The sequence below is a fragment of the Sciurus carolinensis genome, chromosome 6, assembly GCF_902686445.1.
Source record: "Sciurus carolinensis chromosome 6, mSciCar1.2, whole genome shotgun sequence".
Classification (NCBI taxonomy): domain Eukaryota; kingdom Metazoa; phylum Chordata; class Mammalia; order Rodentia; family Sciuridae; genus Sciurus; species Sciurus carolinensis.
The window spans coordinates 28,977,555-28,997,360 of NC_062218.1; the positions used below are offsets into that span (position 1 = coordinate 28,977,555).

Below are 19,806 nucleotides of genomic sequence, written 5' to 3' on the forward strand. Positions count from 1 at the left end.
TTTGCTATATGGAATGTGTTTTGTTTTATCTTCTTAATTTTAGAAGACATGTTTTTTTAATTTTGTTAAAAAATGCATACTACACTACTTACCATCTTAACTAGTTTTAAGTGTACAGTAGAGCAATGTCAACTATACACATCACTGTGCAACAGAGCTCTAGAACTTTTTTGTCTTGCAAAACTGAAATTTTCTCTCCATCACACAACTCCCTTTAACTCCCTCACCCTAAGAAGATAAACATTCTTAAATGTTTTAAGATGATCTATAATTATTTCTTTAATTATTTGCATAATTATTTCTTTAATTATTTGCAACAAGAATGTCTTTGATGTTTCCCTGTTGAAGTTTGAGACACAGGACACATTTCTGTCTTTCTTAACTCCACATATTTTTAAAATATAATTTGCATGTTATTTCTACACAATAATTACATATTTGCTTATGTCTTATGGATCTTTAGGGTATTTAGACCATTTGTACAGCTTCATGATCACATTTCTCTTGGAATTATCTTTATACATATGTGGGTTGAATTCATTTCAAAATCATTTTTGTGTCTTTCCTGTGATTTATCTTATCATTCCAATCTTTGTTTAGACAAATAATTTCTTTCTTTAAACTACTGGTATGCCAGTTATATTTGTTGAGGTCTTGAATGTGTGAGACTATTTTTTGTTACTATAATAATTCCCAATAACAGATTAAAAAGAGTTACTTTTTGAAATAAGTTAAGAATCTGAGGAATTTCTCAACATTAATTTTAGGTATAATTTACCTATCTTTATAGTTTTAATGTTTAATTCTTTTCTTATGTCACACTAAACTTCTAATCTAAAATTTAGAGCTGCTGGTCTCAGTTTTCATGTATAGATATAAAACAATATATATTTATAAGCACATATGTAGTTATAACTATAGGTGCAGCTATTGTTTATTTTCCTCTGGTCATTTATATAGCATATAATTATATATTATATACCTACATATGCAATTGCATATATGGTTTGAGTATGATGGCTCAATAGACTCCAAACACTTTTTTGGTAGCATATACTAATCATTGAAACTCTCTGAGTAATGTACTTTACAAATTATGCACTTATTTAATAATCATGCCTACATTACTGTTAATTTGCATATTAAATATTAATAAAGTTCAAGTTGTTTCCAAACATTTTAGAGAAATAATTGAAATCAATGTTCCCTGAGATTTTCTTTCTGGCTTCAAATTCAGTGTTTGCTCCCTGGTTTTTTGATGTGTCCTACGTTAGACTGTAAGTAACAACCACAATTGACTTGTTTATCTTGTAACCCTACAACCTACTGCAGGGTGTGGAACCTTGTAGATGTTCAGTGAATGTTTATGGCGTGACTGATGGGACAGGAATGACTCATACATATGCTGTTTATAAATGTGAAGTAAGTACCCAGCGGGAGGGATCCATTTGCTAAAATCACACTGCCTTCATTCCAACTCGGGGAAGACTAGAATTCAATTTTCTTTCTTGTATTCCAGAGTAATTAAATAGCACTGTGCAGAGCCAAAGTTCCCTGACTCTCTTGAGGGAGCTGTCACCTGAGAAGATTGGAAGAGACGGAGTGGAAGGAGGGACATGTGTCAATTCAACGTCAACTGTTTCCAAACAAACTGATCTTAACCTAAATCTATTTTCTCTATTTACACAACAAAAACAAATGATAAACACAGGAGTGTAGAGATAGTTTAAAAGTCATTTCCCAGAACAATGTAGTCTTCTTCATCAGCCACCTCTCATTATCTTTAAGTGGATTTACAATATACATATTGATAGTCATATTACCTTTTGTGTTCTGATAGGAAATGGGACTTTAAATAAGAGTATAATTATTATAATTGTGTATTACAGGACATATTTTAAGTTTTCACTAAGAGAAAGAGTACAACATGCTGAAGAGTTTAACAGGTATTCAATACATAGGATTAACTATTAAATAATTACAAATTGATATTTTAAGTGTTGATAATAACATATTATGTAGTTCATAAAGCCCCACAAGATGGGATGAAGAGTAGAGAGGGTGATCTGCTCCTGAGGAGACTTGATAGCTGCGCTACTTATATATCTTATAAAACAGTATGACTCCAACAAATGTGGCAGTCGTGATACTCTCAGGTGGTGGAAGTGTCCACAAGATGGCAGATCTGGCGTCCAGGATGAGTTATTCCCTAGCATGCTGCAAATATACCCATTAAGTCTTATTTTGCAGCACTGATATGCCAAGGTGCTTACAACAATTAAAGTTAACATACTTTAGAAAAACTTAATTTGGATATCTGTCTTTATTAGTGTTGCACTGTCCTAGTCTGTGACACTGGAGAGTGGGCTAGAGTCCATCATTTTGCTGCTGTACTGTCCTAGTCTGCAACAATGAAGGGAGCACCCCTGTGTTGCACTATCCTAGACTGCAACACTGACAAACCACGGGAAAAGGAAAATTCAGACTGTGGACCAAGCTCTGAGGAGAAGAGCTTTGTTCAGGAGAGATGGAGCACTTGTCACATAGGAAGCTGCTTCTGCCTTTACTGTGTAAAACACTATCTTTTATATGCTTGCAGCTAAGCTAGCCATACTAGCTTGCATAAGCAGTTACTAGCCTATCTGGCAGATTATCCGCTGGCAACAGAAAGTAACAAGCAATTCTGAGAACCCAGGAGATGACAGGCTCACAAATCACAGAAGAACTAATTTACTGACCACAGAAGAACTTCCTGTTCACAGAGCACAAAGGGGTATGAGGCCCCAGTCCCTGAGTGGCCTAAAAGGCATGTCTGTCTCTCAACAGAATGCCAAGTAGGCCTCCTTCCAGGAGAAGGGGTGCACATATTAGAATACACATCACAGTGAGCTCTTTAAGATAATAATCAGCCTCATGCCATACTATATTGGTTATTAATTCTATAGCACTCAAAACCTAGCTAATACAGATCAATTTCTAATTATTTTAAAGTGAATCTTTTGCTTTCAGATACATAAATCATAAATATATTTATGATGAAACATTGTGGTCCCACAAAATATGCATGAAAGCCACTTCTTTAGAGTATAATTGTCTCATTCATCAGGTTAATTGTCTCATAATAAAGTATTGGCTCCTTTCCTCTTAGATTTTTGCATTCTTCATGCAGAAAAAAGGTGACATATACTGTTAGATTGTTCTGAACTCAGTGATGCTAAGTCTTATCTTTTGGCTAAACTGGAAACTTGTAGAATTCTCTACTTTAAGAGCACATTTTCTCCTCCATAATTAACAAATAGCCTGTCTTTGAGACTTTCCAATTATCTAGTTTATAAAAGCTTTTGCTCAATGATTTAAGTACACTTTGATCATTCTTTGAAAGACTTTTTATAAATCAAAAACCAAAATATTCATCCCTGTAATCATTCCAGATATTCAGGGATCGTCTAAAGAGACTTTGTGTTAATGGATGATACAATGAATTACAGGGGTGACATACCTCTTGTTCAGGAATTAGCATTATTTAGCAGGGCAAGGTGGTGCATGCCTGTTATCCCAGTGGATCAGGAGGCTGAGGAAGGAGGATTTAAGTTCAAAGCCAGCCTCAGCCACTTAGCAAGGCCCTGAGCAAATCGGTGGGACCCTGTATCTAAATAAATTCCCAAAAAAAGAGTTGGGAATAAGGCTCAGTGGTTACACATCCTTGTGTTCAATTGCTGGTATTAAAAGAAGAAGAAGAAGAAGAAGAAGAAGAAGAAGAATTAGCATTATTTAATACATTAAATGCATTTATGTAGTGCATTTTTATAAATTTTAATAAGAAATGAGGAATCCCTTATATAATTCCAGTGGATCTTGGTAGTAATACTGTTATCCATTTTGGACTGAGGGAAGTGAGGCACTAGGTGTCTTAATGTGTTTGTGTGTGTGTGGGGGGGGGAGTGTGCACATGAGTGGACATGCACTAGGTCTTGTGAAGTGGAAAGAAATATAGGAGAATCATTGTGTATCTAAATAAAATCACTACCTTTTTAGAAGAGGCTGAGATATTCTGCATAGAATTTGTCTTCATAAACATCTGAAAATACATACCTAAAATACATCTGAATATTATTTTCTTTTATTTCTCTTTACACAATAATACCTCAAAAGAATAATATTTGCCCTAATACTATAACTTCCATCACAACTCAAAAATGAGGGAAAGAAAGAAAGAAAGAAAGAAAAAAGGCAGCTATGGGTATTTACAGGAATCAACTATTACAATGGACAGTCTTCAGTTCACTCCAGAGTTAGTTTTTCTGTTCAGGATTAGCCTAAATTCTGACATTCAGAACTGACTCCTGAATTTGCCTGCTATGTCCTTTGAACTTCCAATTGATATGTCTCAGACACCTCTCCTAGACCCCTAGACCTCCCTGCTTTAGTCACCATGGACAAGACAACCTGACCTGACTCTGAGCTCCAGTCTCTGACTAAATCATCTCAATAGTATTTCCTCGCCTGGGATTCAGGAAGGTCAAAGCACATTTGCTCATTAAGGTCCTCAAAAGACAAACCTAGTATCTCTAGGCCCATTATAATAATAAATAGAAATAAATCAATAAATTCTCATCATATTTCTGAAAAAGTAGCTATTTCAAATTAAAGCAAGTCTTTTTTATTTTTATGTATTTTTAAATTTTTTTTGAGGGGAGTATTAATTCCAAAGTCTCTATTCCATCTTTTTTGGAAATGTTCTTAAATGATAGTACATTTCCTCCACCTTTGCACACAAAGTTTACTATTTAGCCTCAGAGACAAAGTTATTCAACATCAGATTTGGGGAAATAATGGATGATCAGTTTAGAAACTGCTGTTTAAGATTAAAACAACAAAAACAACAACAACAAAAAAAATCCCAATAGCTACTAGTTGGAAATGTGTAGCAATATCCCCCTCGCCTTATGAGCGGTAAGCTTACTCTGAGGGTAGTTATAAAATACAAATCTGTTCCAAGATACAAACCATCAAACTGCTCTTTATGGGCAGGAAACATTGCTGAGCTTTATTTCATCCAAACTCATCAAAGAATCTGCCCACCCTTCCCCAGGCCCACCTCTGTTGGAAGAACAATGAGAGAATTAACAGTGCAGCCCCTGAGCCTCCCTTCTGCTGTTTAAATATGCAAAGCTTAAAAGGAATGTGCTGTACTTTCAGGAAAAGTCTGGCAATACAGTTTTAAGGACATTTTCTGTCAGACAATGTATGTAACAATAAAACTGCTTTTCCAGTAGTCTCAAAATCATGAATGAGGAATAGGTGGAGGGAAAAAAAATGTAAAAACGTAGAAATAGATTTAAACTTCCAGAGATTTGCATACAGAAGATGTGATCTGAGTTGCTTATTTTCTATATTGGAGCAGAACACGTAAGGGAAGAATCAGAAAGAACACTGGAGTTTTGAAAAGGTAGTTCTTATAAACATTTTTTTTTTTTTTGTACTTGTCTTTCTATTTGCATCACAGGAAATAAGGGTGGATGATTTTGACATTGGACTTGAAAATCAGGCTTGGGTCCCTGTTCCCAGGTGTTGGAGATAGAACATCCTAGAAATGCCTAGGCAAGATGAGAGAGAGAGAGAGGAGAGACAGACTCCTTTGGAAAGGACCCAGAGCTGGTGCCTCAGAAAGTGGGGATATCTTTCCCCTTTATAGATTCTATATTTGCTTTCCTCACACCTATATGACCAAAAGGCAGAAAGAGAGCAGTCCAGGGAATGATTGCTTCAGTTGGAAAATCAGATTCTTCCCCTACCCCAGAGGTGTAGACAACCAGTTGATCGGGAATTCCTTTCTACTATTTTTTATTCATTGATAATCAGAGGACGTTAGCCCTCTAAGGTCATTGGCATGTGGGCTGCCTGATAGAATGGAGGACGTAAACTGTCTAGAGCAGAGTCTGGTACATATAATTGTAATCTCACGTGTTTCCTCTCCACAACCTTCAGCTGGGACCAGAAGCTATTAGCTATTGGGTGGGGAGGCTGCACGGCATGCGGTGAGGCAACCAGCCACTGCTGCAGCCAGGCCCACCCGTGCCACTGGCCCAGCCCGCCCTTCCCTGCACATGGGATTCTGGAGATGAAGCCACAGAACACTCTGCAGTCTCCAGTGCCTTGCCAGGAGTATCTCCTCCAACAGTAGCAACCCATCTTCCCACACACCAGGGAAAGTTTTCATTCTGACCACAGTGACCAACTCAAAGTGAAGCAAGTTGACACTGGTTCAGGGGAGCATCTCCACCTTGCCGGAGTCTAAATTTATGGCTTAAGTCAAGTGAGTCCCCATCTACCCTGGCTCAAGGGGAGCGAGTATATACAGTGAGCAGTAGAGGGCGCCACAGTGGTCCAGGCCTTGGACACGACCGCTGCTGGGTTTGGGCCTTGCCCTTGAAGCCAGAATTGGGCACAGGCAGTGTAGAAATAGGGGATCCCGTCAAATGGAGGAAATGGAGGCCAAGTTGGAGACTGCCCCTGTCAAGGATCTCCAGAGCCCGTTGATTACCAAATTTACCTGCACTTGTCAGGCACTACAGGCAAAGAGCTGCTAGTTAATGCCCCCTGGGCCCTTGCCTGGCTGAATCACTTTGGCCTTCCCCCTGCCATCTGCTGCTCACCTTTCTGCTATGTCACCAGCGACTCCTGGGCCTACTCATGAAGGAAGGAAGGAAGGAGAGATAAAGAGGGAAAAAACTGGACAACAAGAGACCTTAACCTATAAAAGAAGTAGGGCACGGTCACTTCTTGGGACTCTAGAACGTCAGCCTCGGCCCCCTTCGCCCTCCCAGGAGAAGTCTGTATTACTACTACTTTTAAATAAAACCTGCGTAACATGCTTGCCTTGGCGCGCTTCTCTACTGTTCAGACTTCAACATTAGAGGGAGCAGAACTCGTCACCCATAAACGGCGGTATCCCCTGAGGCCTCCCTCTTGAAAACAACAAAGAAACAAACAATGAAAAATCCAAACTGCCTTTTTAAAATCTTTGAAACATCAATTTTATTACACAATTGGAAAAAAAAAAAAAAAAAACAAATTAAAAGTAAACTTCTCCCAAAGCATGGGAGAAAGAGCAGGGCAGGGGTACGCGTCCCAGGGCAAAGTCTCTGTGGTGTGTCCGCAGGTGGGGGCAGAGGAGTCTTCTGGTGGATGCAGATGCGCGGCCGCCTGAGTCCCAGCGCAGAAGCCTGAGCCGGTCGCACACCTCCTCCCACAGCAGGACGGCCAGCGCTCAGGCTCTCGGGCTGTCCCTAGGCTCTGTCAGTCTGCGCTGGGCATGCCCAGCGGAACCACTCTCGTCCTGGACGGTGGCCCACAGAAGCAGGGTGCGCAGCAGAGCTGCCTGAGGCAATGGGCGATCGTCCTCTTCACCCTCTTCCAACTCCCGCTGCCGTCCGGGGGTTGGCCCGCGGAGGGAGCTCGGGAGGAGGAGCGGCTGGGCACAGGGTCACGCTGGGAGGCTAGGCTGGGAGGGGGCGTGTCCTCGTGGAGGAAGCAGAGAGGGAGGGCGGGCAGGCTGGCACCTCCAGCTGCCTTCCGCTGGGACCGCTGGGCCTCCCGGGGCTGCTGCCGCTCACAGGGCGAGGGAAGGGCAGGCTCAGTGGGAGACTTCTTGGGGCAGGGATCCGCAGGGCCAGGGCGCTGCTCGGGCCTCACCTGGAGTGCGCAGGCCGCCCCCTGGGTTCTGTGGCTCTGGAGGATGCGGTAGGTCGCCATCGCGTCGTTGAACTTGCCACTCGCCACAGACACCCAGGAGTCGTAGTGGTCAAAGCCCAGGCTGAGCATGGCTCTCAAGATTTCGGGGTCGGGGAGTTTGGGGAGTGCCTCACCACGAGGGCTGGGTGAAGCTTCCACGCCCTGGGTCAGCCACGGGTGCCCCAGCACCTGGTCTATGGTGGGCCTCTGCCTGGGGTCCATGGTGAGTATGTCACGGATGAGGCTCTTTGCGCCCTCGGAGACGTGCTGGGGAATGTCGTAGGTGCCCTGCCTGATGAGCTTCCTCACCTTCCTGTTGCTGCTTGCCAGAAAGGGGCATTTCCCTGTGAGCATGGCAAAGAGGAGGACACCCAGGCTCCAGATGTCAGCCGGGGGGCCCTCGAATTCCTTCCGACGGACGATTTCAGGGGCGACGTAGAGGAGAGTGCCCCAGAACCTCTTGAGCTTCTTCCCAGCTGTGAATCTGGTGCTCAGGCCAAAGTCGATGAGCTTGGCCTTGCCGCTGGCATCCACCACCACGTTGTCCGGCTTCAGGTCCATGTGCACGATCCCGTTCCTGTGGCAGTACTGCACGGCCCACACGATCTGCCGGAACAGTCTGCGGGCCTCCTCCTCCAGCATGCCATCAGTCCCCGGGATGAGGTCCCAAAGGTCGCCCGCACCTGCGTTCTCCATGATGAGGTAGATGTAGTCCTTGGTCTCGATGACCTGGAAGAGGTGGATCACATTCGGGTGGTCCAAGCCCGCCATCAGATCTGGTTCAGACAGGAAGGGGAGGTTCGAGGCTACTTTTGCCAAGACCTTCACCGCAACCTCTGTCCCAGTGAGGAGATGGCGGGCAAGTTTCACCTGGGCGAAACCCCCTGCCCCAATGTTCTGCAGGACCACATAGCGGTCCGCAAAGGCAGGCTCACACCAAGAGCTCTGCCCCCGCAGCGCTACACTGATCTCACTACCCTTGCCGCTCATCCTAATCCGGAACCAGGACGCTAGCTAGGAGCTAAAAAAAAAAAATAATAAACCAAAACAAAAACCAAAACAAAACCCCAAAATACAAAAGCAAAAAAGATAAAGAAAAGGAAAAAGAAACCCAAATCAAAAAACCCAATATCCAAAGACCACAACCACCAGCCACCAGCCGCCAACCACCGACCACCACAAAACGCTCTAACTATCTGGGAGTCCGACAGGTCACCACCAAGAGCTTCCTGTACTTATGGACAAAAAACCCAGCTGCGGCCACTCTCTTATATACCCGCAGTTTGAAATTCCCTCACAATGGCTCCTTGTGAGGTCAGAGCAAGAAATGACCCAGCCAAACCTGGGCATAATCCCTGCTGGTCATCTCACTTCAGGGCCTCCAGGACCATTCCCACTCTCATAGCAAGAATAAGAGGGGACTCTGGAAGGTTTTTTGCTTTAGTGGGTTATGGAGACTGATGTTTACTTGTTTAGAAATTAAAATTTGTTGGGTGCCTCCACAATCTTTTCCTTTTGTGTCTAAAAATCAGTAATCACTTTGTGGCTTTGAAAAACCTCATCATATGTACACCCTAGGTTTCCACTTCTTTGCTACCCTGAAGAAAGCAGCTTTCTTCCATTGGGCCCTTGACACATGGTGGACTACCTCACCTTGGGCAAAGCAATGGAGTTAGCTTCCTAGGAACTGAGACCTCTGGAACTGTAAGCCACAGAGAAGCCTTTGCTCTCCAAGTTTTTCTTGTTGGGTGTTTTGATCACAGAGAGAAAAGAGCAAATATAACACATGCATGCATCACTGCACCAGCTTGATAAATAGATTGTGTGTGTGTGTGTGTGTGTGTGTGTGTGTGTGTGTGTGCACTCGCCCATGTGCCCACACATGGTTTGGAAACTAAACCCAGTCATTGTACTTGCTGGAGAAGCTCTCTTAATGTGCACATCCCTTCCCAAAGGCTTCCTGGCCTCACTAGCTCTCAATCCTGTTACACTGAGGCTGAACTGTCAACAGGAATTTTGGTGGGATACACACATTCAAACTACAGCACAGGGTAAACAAGAGCCCAGGGAGTTGTTCTCCCTAGATGTGCCCTGTGTGAGGGGAGTCCTTCAGATTGCCCTGAGGGACATTTGATAAGATCTCAGATCTGGAAGGAGAAAAAAAGATCCTGGTAAAGCTAATTTGTGACACATTATAAAAACTAGTGCTACTTCTGTTTTCTATAAGATGTAAGAGAATAAAGTATCAAAACACCCCAATTTTATTCTATGGTATGGAATAAATACCTTATGTAACATTTTAACATCAGTAAGTGAGGGGGAAGTGTCTCAGAGGTACAGTAGCTACATCTGTACACTACTGAAGTCATGTTGCTATAGATTGACACCAGAGTGGCATCTCCTTCTCATATTAAATGGAACCCCCATGGGAACCACAAAGAAATGCTTGTAGAACACACCCCATTTGAGAGGTAAGGGAATTAAAATGTGTGATTACAATCATGAACTAATAGGGGGAAGATAATCAAATACTGAAGCAAGTCACATTGAATCGAAGCTTGTGCCTTTCTCCTTATAAGGACACAAGGCCTCCTGAACCAGAGGCCTAGCTGTTGCCCTTGTAAGGACATAAAGCACACTGAACCCGTGTACCCCCATTGTCCTTATAGGGACACAAACTACACTGAACCAAGGGCCCCACCCTGATCTCCTTATAGAGGCATAAGCCAAGCCGACCCAGGGCCCCTCTCTGACCTCCTTATAAGGGCACAAACCAAGTTGATCCAGGGTCCCTCCCTGATCTCCTTATAAGGACACAAGCCAAACTGAACCAGGGTCCCGCCCTGATCTCCTTATAATGACACAAAGCCCACTGAACCAAGAGCTGTGATAAATATCAAAGTCCTGAACATGTCAAAACTCTCATCTATAAGCACTTCTCCTAGCTTATGAACAATCCTAAGTGAGAATAAGGACTAGACCTTATTTAATTTTTGATGCCCAGCACCTAGAATAGAAATTAAAATCTAGGACTTTTTTACTTAATATTGGTCAATTATTTATTTTTCTGACTGAGTGTGTAGGGGAATAGGTGGACAGGTAGATGGATGGACAGATTACTAAGTGGTTGGAGGAATGGATGGATGGAAGGAAGGAAGGATGAAAGGATGAGCAGTTAAATGTATGGTTGTGAGATGAGTCTTGAAAGCCAAATCTGGTCTTTGTTCCCCTGGTGTTGAAGATAAAACAACCAAGAAATGTCAGGCAAAAGCAAAAAGTAAATTTTTTAAGAGACAGAGAGAGAGCAAGAGCGGGGGGAGGGGCAAGGCTACTCCAGAGAAGAGGGGACCCTGAGCTGGTGCTTGTGGACCTGGGGATGTCTTGCCCCTTTATAGATTTTGGTTTTCCTTTTTTCTCAAACCTGTATGACCAAAAGGCAGGAAAAGACTGAGAGGCAAGAAAAGAGCGATCCAGGGAGTTGTTGCTTTTGTTAGAAAATTTGATCCTTCCCTTCCCCTAGAGGTGTGAACAACCTGTGCTGTGGAATAGCTATCTACTTATTTTCTTTTATTTGATAATCAACTATCAATTTTTTTTTTGATGTTAGGCACATTTATTTTATAATTATCTGTCTTTTGCCCCTGTTTCAGTTTGTTGGCAGCTGGGTGACTGGCTAGCTGGGAGGATGTAAAGTGTCTAGAAAAGGGATGATACATATAATAAATTGTAACTGTATTTCTATTGTCTACAGCATATAATTCCTTTATTTTCATATACTGAAACATTTGTGTCTAAAAATTTCCACTCAACCTATCTTAATACTGTACATAGATTATTGTTGTTCTCATGATAGAAAAAATGTACACATTGTTTCACATGTGTTTTATTTGTGCAGAGAACCAAAGTGCAAATGCATTCTGCATAAAACTTGCCACTTTATGTTACAAAGCTAAGCCTTAAAATGTTAAAAAAAATTACTGGGCATAACCTGAAATAAATTATATGCTTTTTTCTCAAGGACATTAGCTTTTCCATTATGGGAGTGGGAGGGGCTTCCTCTTTCATCAAAATCTGTTTGGGATACTATTGCTAAATAACTGCCTCAAATCTTAGTGAAAAATACCAATTGAATCATGGTTACAGGTTCTGCTGGGTCAGAAATTAGGACAGAGTACAGGGGGGATGGTTTGCCTCTGCTTTATGCTGCCTGATATCTCATTTAGCAAGACTCAAAGACTTGAGTGGAACTTGATGACTGGGGGCTAGACTCATTGGGAGGATCATTCATCTGTCTGGCAACTGGGCTGAGGTGTCTTGCACACTGAGCTCAGCAGGACTGTCCGTCAGCGTGCATATATGAGTCCTCTCCATGTAGTTGTGCTCCCTCCGAACGTGGCAGCCTCAGGATAGTTGAACATATAACTTGACAGCTTGTGGTACCAGCACAAGGGTTCCAGTGGGCAAGGCAGAAACTTCATTACCTGTTAGTCGTAACAGTGTTGGTGGTCACGTAGGATCACCTCCATCCTATTTTATAATTTGAAGTAGTTCCCAGGCTATCCAGGTTTCCAGGAAGGAGACATAAACCTCACACCTTGAAGGGAGGCTTGTAAAATAATTTTTCAGTCATGTTAAAATCCCCTCACCTCGAAGGGTTAGAACCAGAGGCATAGAATCCTATGGAATTCAGTCTTACTTTGATTCATTCCACAACACTTCGGGCCTCATTTTTATTGACATATATTATCTACTGCTGTGAGAAATCAGATCTCTAGCCTCCCCATCATGCCCAGAATGTGCTGGCGACATGGAGGTGAGAAAACTCTACCTCTGTTCCTGAATCCAGTGCTTAGCATGGATTAAGCCAATGTTGAGAAAGGAACCCTGGCACTGGATTGACCTGTGGCAGGGAGCCTGCATGATGTTCTGAACGTTAACAAGACCCATGCTCTGTTCAGGGCAAAGCAGCTCGACACAGAATAACTGGACACCATTGGGCAAGCATGCTGAGAGCAGTGACCCACACCAAACCTCCATCTACCCCATGGCAGTCCTTGTCTTAGGATCTTGTCCACTGGCCTTATTTTCTTGCAGAGTGCAAGAGATTTCTGGAAATACCCAGGACCAGGGGAAGAGCAGCAGTTTCCTGTGAATTCAGATTTTTTAGACACATGTTTGGGGTTAAAGGACACCTGTGAGACATTGTGTTAATCAGCTATTCTACAGCTGTGACCAAAGGACCCAAAAAGAACAACAAAAGGAAAGGACCAGAGAAGCACCGGACAAATTTTAATTTCTAAACAAGTAAACATCAGTCTCCATAACCCACTAAAGCAAAAAACCTTCCAGAGTCCCCTCTTATTCTTGCTATGAGAGTGGGAATGGTCCTGGAGGCCCTGAAGTGAGATGACCAGCAGGGATTATGCCCAGGTTTGGCTGGGTCATTTCTTGCTCTGACCTCACAAGGAGCCATTGTGAGGGAATTTCAAACTGCGGGTATATAAGAGAGTGGCCGCAGCTGGGTTTTTTGTCCATAAGTACAGGAAGCTCTTGGTGGTGACCTGTCGGACTCCCAGATAGTTAGAGCGTTTTGTGGTGGTCGGTGGTTGGCGGCTGGTGGCTGGTGGTTGTGGTCTTTGGATATTGGGTTTTTTGATTTGGGTTTCTTTTTCCTTTTTCTTTATCTTTTTTGCTTTTGTATTTTGGGGTTTTGTTTTGGTTTTTGTTTTGGTTTATTATTTTTTTTTTTAGCTCCTAGCTAGCGTCCTGGTTCCGGATTAGGATGAGCGGCAAGGGTAGTGAGATCAGTGTAGCGCTGCGGGGGCAGAGCTCTTGGTGTGAGCCTGCCTTTGCGGACCGCTATGTGGTCCTGCAGAACATTGGGGCAGGGGGTTTCGCCCAGGTGAAACTTGCCCGCCATCTCCTCACTGGGACAGAGGTTGCGGTGAAGGTCTTGGCAAAAGTAGCCTCGAACCTCCCCTTCCTGTCTGAACCAGATCTGATGGCGGGCTTGGACCACCCGAATGTGATCCACCTCTTCCAGGTCATCGAGACCAAGGACTACATCTACCTCATCATGGAGAACGCAGGTGCGGGCGACCTTTGGGACCTCATCCCGGGGACTGATGGCATGCTGGAGGAGGAGGCCCGCAGACTGTTCCGGCAGATCGTGTGGGCCGTGCAGTACTGCCACAGGAACGGGATCGTGCACATGGACCTGAAGCCGGACAACGTGGTGGTGGATGCCAGCGGCAAGGCCAAGCTCATCGACTTTGGCCTGAGCACCAGATTCACAGCTGGGAAGAAGCTCAAGAGGTTCTGGGGCACTCTCCTCTACGTCGCCCCTGAAATCGTCCGTCGGAAGGAATTCGAGGGCCCCCCGGCTGACATCTGGAGCCTGGGTGTCCTCCTCTTTGCCATGCTCACAGGGAAATGCCCCTTTCTGGCAAGCAGCAACAGGAAGGTGAGGAAGCTCATCAGGCAGGGCACCTACGACATTCCCCAGCACGTCTCCGAGGGCGCAAAGAGCCTCATCCGTGACATACTCACCATGGACCCCAGGCAGAGGCCCACCATAGACCAGGTGCTGGGGCACCCGTGGCTGACCCAGGGCGTGGAAGCTTCACCCAGCCCTCGTGGTGAGGCACTCCCCAAACTCCCCGACCCCGAAATCTTGAGAGCCATGCTCAGCCTGGGCTTTGACCACTACGACTCCTGGGTGTCTGTGGCGAGTGGCAAGTTCAACGACGCGATGGCGACCTACCGCATCCTCCAGAGCCACAGAACCCAGGGGGCGGCCTGCGCACTCCAGGTGAGGCCCGAGCAGCGCCCTGGCCCTGCGGATCCCTGCCCCAAGAAGTCTCCCACTGAGCCTGCCCTTCCCTCGCCCTGTGAGCGGCAGCAGCCCCGGGAGGCCCAGCGGTCCCAGCGGAAGGCAGCTGGAGGTGCCAGCCTGCCCGCCCCTCCCTCTCTGCTTCCTCCACGAGGACACGCCCCCTCCCAGCCTAGCCTCCCAGCGTGACCCTGTGCCCAGCCGCTCCTCCTCCCGAGCTCCCTCCGCGGGCCAACCCCCGGACGGCAGCGGGAGTTGGAAGAGGGTGAAGAGGACGATCGCCCATTGCCTCAGGCAGCTCTGCTGCGCACCCTGCTTCTGTGGGCCACCGTCCAGGACGAGAGTGGTTCCGCTGGGCATGCCCAGCGCAGACTGACAGAGCCTAGGGACAGCCCGAGAGCCTGAGCGCTGGCCGTCCTGCTGTGGGAGGAGGTGTGCGACCGGCTCAGGCTTCTGCGCTGGGACTCAGGCGGCCGCGCATCTGCATCCACCAGAAGACTCCTCTGCCCCCACCTGCGGACACACCACAGAGACTTTGCCCTGGGACGCGTACCCCTGCCCTGCTCTTTCTCCCATGCTTTGGGAGAAGTTTACTTTTAATTTGTTTTTTTTTTTCAAGTGTGTAATAAAATTGATGTTTCAAAGATTTTAAAAAGGCAGTTTGGATTTTTCATTGTTTGTTTCTTTGTTGTTTTCAAGAGGGAGGCCTCAGGGGATACCGCCGTTTATGGGTGACGAGTTCTGCTCCCTCTAATGTTGAAGTCTGAACAGTAGAGAAGCGCGCCAAGGCAAGCATGTTACGCAGGTTTTATTTAAAAGTAGTAGTAATACAGACTTCTCCTGGGAGGGCGAAGGGGGCCGAGGCTGACGTTCTAGAGTCCCAAGAAGTGACCATGCCCTACTTCTTTTATAGGTTAAGGTCTCTTGTTGTCCAGTTTTCTCCCTCTTTATCTCTCCTTCCTTCCTTCCTTCATGAGTAGGCCCAGGAGTCGCTGGTGACATAGCAGAAAGGTGAGCAGCAGATGGCAGGGGGAAGGCCAAAGTGATTCAGCCAGGCAAGGGCCCAGGGAGCATTAACTAGCAGCTCTTTGCCTGTAGTCCCTGACAAGTGCAGGTAAATTTGGTAATCAACGGGCTCTGGAGATCCTTGACAGGGGCAGTCTCCAACTTGGCCTCCATTTCCTCCATTTGACGGGATCCCCTATTTCTACACTGCCTGTGCCCAATTGTGGCTTCAAGGGCAGGGCCCAAACCCAGCAGCGGTCGTGTCCAAGGCCTGGACCACTGTGGCGCCCTCTACTGCTCACTGTATATACTTGCTCCCCTTGAGCCAGGGTAGATGGGGACTCACTTGACTTAAGCCATAAATTTAGACTCCGGCAAGGTGGAGATGCTCCCCTGAACCAGTGTCAACTTGCTTCACTTTGAGCTGGTCACTGTGGCCAGAATGAAAACTTTCCCTGGTGTGTGGGAAGATATGTTGCTACTGTTGGAGGAGATACTCCTGGCAAGGCACTGGAGACTGCAGAGTGTTCTGTGGCTTCATCTCCAGAATCCCATGTGCAGGGAAGGGCGGGCTGGGCCAGTGGCACGGGTGGGCCTGGCTGCAGCAGTGGCTGGTTGCCTCACCGCATGCCGTGCAGCCTCCCCACCCAATAGCTTCTCCTGGTCCCAGTTGAAGCTTGTAGAGAGTGAATACTTTGGATTTGGGGAGTGGAGATATGAAATCTCAGGGATGCTACTTACATAAAAGTATAGTGCAGCCACGTGGAATCACTTTTACTTTGGGTTCTGTTGACACTGGATTTTATACGGTGAACTGGACACAGAAATGCTCAGGTTAGGACAGGAGAATTCCTGCACCTTCCAGCCCTGGCATCTCGTATCTGACAGGTTCTTCCTGCCCTTCTCTTTAGTGGTCAGAAAAAAGATGTGCGGTGTGTCATTTTAATAGTTTGCCCTTTTTCACCTCAAGCCAAGAAAAATGTTTTGTATTAAAAATACACTATTATGCTGTGTTAACCATATGTATTATTTGTAAGTATCAAGAGTTAAAAAATAAGTATTATCATGTTCATGTAACAGACTTTCTCCAATTAAATTTGTCCAGAAAATAGCTCTTAACATGTAAAATATAGCTGCAATCATATTAGTTTTTGTAGTTTTTATTTTTGGGAAATGTTGCTTTTACTTCAAATTGGTTTTACTCCAACTTACATGTTTTTTTATTTTTATGTTATAATTAGTTACACATAAGAGTAGAATGCATTTATGCACTTTATTAAATTATACATAAGTGCAGTATAATTTCTCATTGTTCTGATTGTACATATTGTAGGTTCTTATTGGTCATGCAGTCAGTTGTATGTATATATGCGTAATAATGTCTTTCACACTACAATCCTTCCCTTTCCCTCTTTTCACTCCCCTCTTCCTAATATAAAGTAACTCTATTCTTCCCCAGCACCCTCCCTCCATTGTGAATTAGTATCCATATATAAGAGAAAACATTTGTCCTTTGGTTTTTTGGGTCTGACTTATTTTTTTTAGCATGATATTCTCCAACCCCCAATCCATTTACCAGCAAATGCCATAATTTCATTCTTCTTCAAAGTTGAGTAATAATATATATCACATTTTCTTTATTCTTTCATCTGTTGAGGGGCACCTAGGTTGGTTCCATAGTTTAGCTCTTGTGAGTTGAGCTGATGTAAACATTGATGTGGCTACGTCACTGTAGTATGCTGCTTTTAAGTCCTCTGGGTATAAACCTAGGAGTGGGATTACTGGGTCAAATGAGTGATTCCATTCCAAGTATTCTCAGGAATCTTCATGCTGCTTTCCACAGTGGTTGCACTAATTTGCCGTCCCACCAGCAATGTGTGAGTGTACTTTTTCCCCCACATCCTCACGAATATTTACTGTTGCTTGTATTCTTGATAATTGCCATTCTGATTGGAGTGAGGTGAAATCTTAGTTTTGATTTGCATTTCTCTAATTACTAGAGATGTTGAACATTTTTCATATATTTGTTGATCAATCATAAATCTTCTATGAAATGTCTGCTCAGTTTTAGCCTATTTATTGATTGGATTATTTTTGTGTTCTTTATATATCCTAGAGATTAATGCTTTATCTAAGGTGCATGTCATAAAGATTTTCTCCCAATGTGTGGGCTCTCTCTTCACATTATCAATTATTTCTTTTGCTGAGAAGAAACTTTTTAGTTTCAATCCATTCCACTATTGATTCTCGATTTTACTTCTTGCACTTTAGGGGTCTTGCCTAGGAAGTCAGATTCTAGGTCAACATGGTGAAGGTTTGGGTTTCTTTTAGTTGGTGCCAGGTCTTAGTTCTCGTGCCTAAGTCTGATCCACTTTAAGTTGAGTTAAATGTGGGGTGAGAGATAAAAGTTTAGTTTCATTTTGTTACATGTGACTTTCTACTTTTCCAGCACCATTTGTGGAATAGGCTATCTATCTCCAAGGAATGTTTTTGGTGCCTTTGTCTCATATGAGGTAACTGTATTTATGTGGGTTTGTCTCTGTGTCTTGTATTCTGTACCATTGGTCTATGTGTCTGTTTTGGTGCCAATACCATGCTGTTTTTGTTACTATAGCTCTGTAGTATAGTTTGAAGTCTAGTACTGTGATGCCTCCTACTTCACCTTTCTTGCTAAGGATTGTTTTGGCTATTCTGAGTCTCTTATTTTTCCAAATGAATTTCACGATTGCTTTTTCTAGTTCTATGAAGAATATCATTGGGATTTTATAGGAATCACATTAAATTTGCATAATGCTTTTAGTAAAATGACCATTTTAACAATATTAGTTTTGCCTATCCAGGAGCATAGGAGGTCTTTCCATCTTCTAAGGTGTGTAGTGTGTCTAATGTGTAAAACATAATAAGGACTCAATAAATGTGGAGTGACTTTTATGAAGTTTAGCTAAAGGTGCTACTCTATCCTGAGCAACACAAAAGAAGATTACACTGGATCTGCCAACTGCTGCTGGGTGGCTCCATGGGAGTGGAGATGGTTGTGACATTCTTTTTCTTTTACATGGTAAGACACTTGGGGCCAGTGGATGAGATGATGTGAATCCAGGTGAGCACAAGGTTTCTGGCTACAGCTGACAGCCTACAGGGAAGCACTCAGTCCCTATATCACTAAAAGACAGGAAAAGACCAAAAGGCAGAAAAAGAGCTTTCCAGTGGGTGATTGCTTTTGTTGGAAAGTGTGGTCCTTCCCCTCTCCTGGAGGTGTTAGCAACCATTTGATGGGGAAATGCTATCTACCCATTTCCTTTTTTTTTTTTTGATAATCAACTAACCATCCTTTGCCTCCTCTCAATTTAATTCTTACAGTCCAGGCCACTTTTATCCCAGAAACTCTGTCTGATATGCTCTGTGATATTTAGCATCCTTAACTTTCCTTTTCCTCTATAAATAAAGAGAAATTATCATTCTTGAGATATATTATGAATTTAGGTCATATCAGTATGTCAGAGAAACATGGAATGTTCAGAACCATCTCACAACAAAATCATCACATTAATGAAATATGTCATTGGAGGCTGGGTGAGGAGGTGCATGCTGATAATCCCAGCAGTTTGGGAGGCTGAGGCAAGAGGCTCACGAGTTCAAAGTCAGCCTCAGCAAAAGCTAGGAACTAAGCAACTCTGTGAGACCCTGTCTCTAAATAAAATACAAAATAGGACTGGGGATGTAGCTCAGTGGTTGAGAGCCCCTGAGTTCAATCCCCAGTACCCACACCTCTGCCAAAAAATAAATAAATAAATAAATAAATAAATAAATAAAATAATGTGTCTTTGTAAATGTAAACTTCCCCCTTTCAGCATTCTGAACTGACCCTTGATACTGCATTCAACATAGCTAGTTGTCCCTAGACATACATCCATTTTCTCTCTTCCTCTCAGTGTGCCATGATAATCTTCACTACATTCATTTAATATTCCTTTAAAAGATTAGGGAAAGATTGGGGGAAACATTAAGAAATGGCTGTGGACAGGATTATGAAAACTCTATTGCAGATGGAAATATTTAAACTTTCTTCTGTACACTAGCATTCTCGAAGTGACTGAATTCCTCCTGAGAGAGGGATCCTTGGACTAATGAGGGTGGGGAGCTCAGCTGGGGAGTAAGAAGCTGAATAGAATATGATGCCAAACTTCTTGTTATAACAAATTGCAAATCATTTAGCATGGACCTCTTACCTGTAA

The 19,806-nt window shown here is 43.9% G+C and overlaps 2 protein-coding genes across 2 annotated transcripts; one reads left to right on the forward strand and one right to left on the reverse strand.

The window, feature by feature from the left end:
* Positions 1-7,299: 7,299 nt before the first annotated feature.
* On the reverse strand, positions 7,300-8,724 carry LOC124986289 (sperm motility kinase 2B-like). Its single transcript, XM_047554707.1, has one exon. It carries the CDS (start codon positions 8,722-8,724, stop codon positions 7,300-7,302), a length of 1,425 nt encoding a protein of 474 aa, XP_047410663.1.
* A 4,792-nt stretch (positions 8,725-13,516) lies between these two features.
* LOC124986290 (sperm motility kinase 2B-like) lies at positions 13,517-14,755 on the forward strand. The gene has a single exon (XM_047554708.1). The coding sequence runs from the start codon at positions 13,517-13,519 to the stop codon at positions 14,753-14,755; it is 1,239 nt and encodes a 412-aa protein (XP_047410664.1).
* Positions 14,756-19,806: the final 5,051 nt, after the last annotated feature.

What these genes read in the sequence shown, in the direction of transcription:
- LOC124986290 (XM_047554708.1), top strand. Translation starts at nt 13,517, where the DNA reads ATGAGCGGCAAGGGTAGTGAGATCAGTGTAGCGCTGCGGGGGCAGAGC.
- LOC124986289 (XM_047554707.1), bottom strand. Translation starts at nt 8,724, where the DNA reads ATGAGCGGCAAGGGTAGTGAGATCAGTGTAGCGCTGCGGGGGCAGAGC.